This window comes from Alosa alosa, chromosome 20, assembly GCF_017589495.1.
Source record: "Alosa alosa isolate M-15738 ecotype Scorff River chromosome 20, AALO_Geno_1.1, whole genome shotgun sequence".
In the NCBI taxonomy this organism is placed as follows: domain Eukaryota; kingdom Metazoa; phylum Chordata; class Actinopteri; order Clupeiformes; family Clupeidae; genus Alosa; species Alosa alosa.
The window spans coordinates 2,553,102-2,558,513 of record NC_063208.1 but is presented as its reverse complement, the minus strand read 5'-3'; the positions used below and the strand labels follow the sequence as shown (position 1 = coordinate 2,558,513).

The window sequence follows — 5,412 nt, the reverse complement described above, 5'->3', positions numbered from 1 at the left end:
CCAGGTATTGTCGAAGGTGCATGGTGAAGTGAAATTCTTACTTTGGAAAACAAACATTTGCCGATATCATCGCCCGATCAGAATATTGCAATAGATTCTGTGTTCTGGACTGCAGGTAACTTGTTAAGCCAGTGGTTCTCAAACTTTTATTTCATTCCCCACTTTGATCAAGGGGCATGACTGATGATAGTGGAGATAACGTGTTATCGAGGCTTTTGCAAGTCAGCATCTTAGGCGGTAGTCTATTAAAAATATAAGTTTTTCGATGTCCCAAGCGGAGAGCCATACTTTATTGTTTTAACAATCTCTATGCTACTCACAAAAATGTAGGCATGGGGACATGATGAAGTAGGTTATCCAACTGTCGTGTGTTAAATTATTGTGATTACGAGCCAGTGGTTTTCAAACATTATCGTGACTTCGGACATCTAACTAAATGCAACAGGCTCATATCGTCCTCGCATTCGCAAAATGAGGACCAGTGTTTTGTCAAATTGCAAATAGCTATTCGTTTTAACTATTTTTTTTTAAAATATTTTTAAAAACATATTCCCAATATAAGCATCACAATACTGCCAAGTTCTTGATATCAATAACTCCACAGGGAGTCATATCGTTTGTGTCTTATGGTTGGGGAGGACGAGGAAGTGGCATATTACAGAGAATAGCAAATACCTGGAAAATCTATTACCTGCTGATTTGGTCCTAGCAGATCGAGGGTTCACAGTAGCAGATTCAGTGGGATTGTACAACTCAAAATACCTGCCTTCACTAAAGGGAAGCAACAGCTGCATCCAAATGAACTTGAATATTGAACGGGTGATTGGTCTTGTTAGAAACAAGTACACCATTTTCCAAAGCACAATACCCATTCCTCTTTGCCAGACTGCAAGTCCAGGAGAGCCTACGCCTCTTGACAAGATGGTCAGAGTGTGCTGTGGTCTATGCAGCACTTGTCCATCTGTTGTTCCTTCAGAATAGAAATATTAACAGTAACATTGTGTTCCCTACTGTTTTTTATGTACAAATAGATTGTCATCTGTGTTTTTAATACAAGGTTGTTACCATGAGTTAATTGTTGTGTTTGTCTTAGTCTACTTTAAAAAAAAATCAACCAATGATTTTGGAAATAAAAAATCTTATTCATTCCATTACATTACACTGTGATGTGTTTATTATTATTGTTATTATTATTGTGCATGTTCATGTCAATTATATATTTACTTGTGTTCTGCCCGCCACACATGGCCATGTCTTGGGTACGCTAGTCAACTTCAGGCAGTTCTTGTGAAAATGTTTTCGCCTACAGTTTCCAGATGTGCAAATGATGTCATCTGTGGCTGCAGGTTGACTGCAGTAGCATCCCACTTCAGGTAGCTGATTTGTGACTGCAGTGTCTCTGGGAGTAAAGCGTGGTGCTGTATACCATTTCCCCAGTAGCTCAGGTAGCACGCCAACCTTGATGAAATTCTCAACTTTGACGTAAGCATCATGGAAGAAGACAGGATCATATGGAATTTGCTGAATGAAAATGTCCTGTGGCGTCCAAACCATGAAGTAACAGTAACCCACCTCTGCAATGTGCATTTGGGCCTGCACTTGATACATATACTTGTGGTTTTGTCTCAGTGCCATGACCCCATCTTCTCCTAAGCAAAGGCAAAATGAAGAATCCCTGCAGCTTTCCATGAGGGAGCAGTTCCTGGATTTGAAGGGGCATTTTATTTCTAAAACGCTGTCTCCATGGCAAGTGCAGGCAATCATACAATCAGGGGATGCTCCAATCCAAGGGAGTTCTGGGTTGATGATAAACCCTGACGCCCTCACCTGGAAGTCTTCATGGTGGTCTTTCATCGTAGCCACAAAGCTTTCCCGTGCTCTGTCCTCATTCTCTTGACCCCTTCTGATAAAGATTGTAAAGTAAAATGTGTATTAAAATATGAACATGTCTATCACAGCCCACCAACATTTACTAGAATGTGTTGCATTCTGAATAACTAAGAAAAAATATATATATTGGCTTCTAAACAAAGGCTTTGCAAACTTGAAAACACTATTTAATGCAAGCTTAGGAGCAAGAAAACTGCTCCAATTGGTCTTATGTATGATCGTCTAGCTTGACATCCTCAAGGTACCTTGTTGCCTCAGTGGAGAAACGAGATGCATGAGGATAGCAAATTCTTTTGATCAAGGATGCAGGTGTGTCTGCTCTGGCTGCCTCACTGAAAACTGACGCTGTCACTCTTCCTGCCCTCTGACCAAACCAAACTCTAGATTTACTTTGCTCCCTGGTCTCCTCCTCAACTATCAAACACTGGGAAAAAATGTTAGTGAATCATCCATAGCACTTGTTTCAAAATGCAAAGGCTTATCATTTATTTCACCTGAACTGAATTTAGGTAGGCCTATGCAAACTGAAAGGAGAAAGGAGGTGTTTTTGCTGTTAACTTGTTGCTTCGTTACAAGTAGATCATCAAAGACCTTGGCACTCTCATCCAGCAGCAAGGGAAAGTCCATCTCCAGCCGGGTGTTTGAGTAGAGCGCGGAAAGAGGCGTTGGCAAGTCCTGCTGCATCGTCTTCGGAATGTACCTGTGCATGAGAGAGAGAGAGACAGAGACAGAGAGAGTTTAGATTATATCTATATTATATTACAGTGTACAGAAGCTAAGCTCATATTAGGCCTAACCTGTACAAAAAACTATTTATCATCGTTTCCCGTTGTCATAACTAAGAGGAGTTGTGGTGTTATGTATACAAGGCACAAAAGTGAGACAGAATAGCATTTTAAACAGGCATGTAACCCATCTTACCTGTGTGAGTGGCCATCAATGATCTTTGGTTTGGACTCCTGCATTTCACTGAATGCCTGGCTCACTTCATCTGATGGTCTGATATCAGGAAAACTAGATCCTTTCACATGACGGGGGGCCCTTGTTTATGAGAGAAGCTGATGTTACGAATCTCTTCATATGGGACCCCCTTCATACTTGTGTCAGCCCAAGCACAGGGCTTCTCGGTGCAAGCCTGCCCATTTTTTTGTTCAGCAGCAGCCAACACAGAGTAGAGGACAGCTGCTGCATGAGAGCAGACCTCTCCTAGGCCTGACCTCTCCTGCCTTACAGGTGCAATGAGCCATGACTACTGTACCGTCCTCTTGCACTGTGATCCAGGGATGTGTTAGGGTCACAGAAAGGTTTTGAGAATGCTTGACCTTAAGTTTGAAACACAAATTGAAAATGACAAATTTAGAGATTTAGCCAGATTACATAATAACCCATGATTAAACAAATAACATTATTTAAGACTGCTAGCTATTTTCTACATTACTATGTTTACAAAAAACATAGCGAAACTGTCGCCAAAATGCAGCCTAGGGTGTTTTTGTGACATATACACGAGTCAAACCTTCCTTTAAAAGCATAATTTTACTAAGAAGGCTCGACACAACATGAAACTTTGCTTGTAGTATTACCAGGGTCTCTACACATGTAATCGAGGATTGGGAACATTATTTGTGTACAAGGAGTTTACTTAAACAACGCAGAACACTGGACCTTACCTATGATGACAACCCGAAGGCAACGCGTGAGGTAGGTCCTGTGCTAACAAAAACGTCTTTAAGCTAACTATTTATACGAACAATGTTCTCAATGTGTTCATGTGTAGGGACACTGATAATACTACAAACAAAGTGTCATGTTGTGTCGAGCCTTCTTAGTATTTTAAAACTAGCGATTTTGATGCGACCATGATAGTGCCCCTGCACCGCTCCCATTCAAAAAGCCATTTGACCCGCAATCGAAAACGCAGTCAATCTTAAAAGTGACGCTTCCGTCGAAATTATGCTTTTAAAGGGAGGTTTCACTCGGGTATATCCCAAAAACACCCTAGGTTGCATTTTGGCGACAGTTTCGACCAGTTAAAACGTGATACCATTGGCAAATGTTAATTATTTGGGGCAGCCGTGACCCACTGGTTAGCACTCTGGACTTGTAACCGGAGGGTTGCCGGTTCGAGCCCCGACTAATGGGCAAGGCACCTAACCCCTCACTGTTCCCCGTTGCAGGCAGCTCACTGCGCCGGGATTAGTGTGTGCTTCACCTCACTGTGTGCTGTGTTTCACTAATTCACGGATTGGGTTAAATGCAGAGACCAAATTTCCCTCACGGGATCAAAAGAGTATATATACTTATATATATATATATACTTATTAGCCTAGCTTCTAGCTTTGACTTAGCCTGGCTGGCTAGGTCAGTTTAAAGCACCAGGCAACTTAATAGCACAGTAATAATAGCATAGTAAGTAAACACTTATCTTACCTTTCCTATGATTATGAACATTTTCTTAATGTTCAGATGATAAATCCGCGGGTCGTGTACCCATCCTGATACAGGTATGCCTCAGTGCTTTTGAATGCCTTCAGAGAATCCCTGCTGTATGGCGACGGGTTGTGTACTAGATAAAGGAAAATGTCACCAAAACAAATATTTGGCAAATGTTCCGTGGACAAAGGCAGGGTTAGTGTGCCATTTGGCAGTACATATGGATCCAATCCTAATATAGTAGTTTTAGTCACGTAACGCTGCTTTTCCTCTGCTGTGAGATGAGTTTGGCTAGCCATTTCCCAATTAAACCCATAGACGTGCTCGAACCAGTTGAAGGCGCTAGAGTCCTTAAGATGGCGGCAGGACAAAAAAAGTAATGTGACAGAAACCCATGAATAGACCCTTTCAAGAGAGTTCCATTATCAGCATCATAGTTGGCACCACAAGGCTTCCGTTTTAACATTCCATATGTTATCTTAATGCAGAGGAAGTAGATTGGGAACCAAATAGAACGTTCAAGCATTGTTTTTGTTTTTATTGTTGAAAGGGTCTATTGGATCTACACACTGGGCACACTTGAGCCTTCTGGTCTCAATGAAGAATTGAGCCTGTTGTGTTTCCTGTAATACTAGGTTAATATATGACTTTTAGCCATCGACTCTCTTCAAATAAAAATAAAAATAAAATAGATTGAAAAGTAGTTTTCTCATCTCCATGAAATGTCTAGCAATTAATGTCTTTCTTTCTCTTTTCTTTTGTTTCTGTTGTTGGTTCATTTAGTTATTGTTTGATTGTAAAGCTTATGTGTAAAAAAGTTTTACTTGTATTTTTCTTTTGGCTAACGTACTTATTGAGTGCAGCCCTTGGAGGGAGGCCCAAGATCTGCCTTCTCCACCTGATTGTGATTCTGTTTTCACATAATGGGCGCTCCTGTCCATGCTATGCAAGGACTCTGAGGAAGATGCATGAAGCATCGAAACGTTAGTCCCTTTTGTGCACCTTAATTAAATTTTATAGCTAATACTACATCTGTGCTGCTCTGAATTTTTACTTTTAGTATATCTACACTGTCCGCTCTTTGTCTGA

At 40.9% G+C, this 5,412-nt stretch overlaps 1 protein-coding gene across 3 annotated transcripts; it reads right to left on the bottom strand.

Moving 5' to 3' along the window:
- Positions 1 to 644: 644 nt before the first annotated feature.
- LOC125285529 lies at positions 645 to 4,698 on the bottom strand. 3 transcript variants are annotated; one of them, XM_048230042.1, is made up of 8 exons: positions 4,321 to 4,698; positions 2,812 to 3,212; positions 2,482 to 2,590; positions 2,136 to 2,314; positions 1,828 to 1,903; positions 1,573 to 1,702; positions 1,225 to 1,475; positions 645 to 970 (listed from the first exon to the last, which is right to left on the bottom strand). In XM_048230042.1, exons 2-8 carry the CDS (start codon positions 2,853 to 2,855, stop codon positions 926 to 928), a joined length of 834 nt encoding a protein of 277 aa, XP_048085999.1. In that variant the 5' UTR covers positions 2,856 to 3,212; positions 4,321 to 4,698; the 3' UTR covers positions 645 to 925. The 3 variants fall into 3 exon arrangements, with proteins under 3 accessions (XP_048085999.1, XP_048085997.1, XP_048085998.1); XM_048230040.1 differs by having other exon boundaries at positions 1,225 to 1,903; XM_048230041.1 differs by lacking the exon at positions 645 to 970 and having other exon boundaries at positions 1,203 to 1,475; positions 1,573 to 1,903.
- Between the last annotated feature and the right edge of the window lie 714 nt (positions 4,699 to 5,412).

Excerpts from the sequence above, each read along its gene's own strand:
- LOC125285529 (XM_048230040.1), bottom strand. The coding sequence starts at position 2,855 with ATGCAGGAGTCCAAACCAAAGATCATTGATGGCCACTCACACAG. Across the intron at positions 2,315-2,481 it reads TGCTGGATGAGAGTGCCAAG|TGTTTGATAGTTGAGGAGGA; the intron begins GTCTTTGATGAT and ends ATTTTTTCCCAG. Across the intron at positions 1,904-2,135 it reads TTCTCCACTGAGGCAACAAG|AAGGGGTCAAGAGAATGAGG; the intron begins GTACCTTGAGGA and ends AATCTTTATCAG.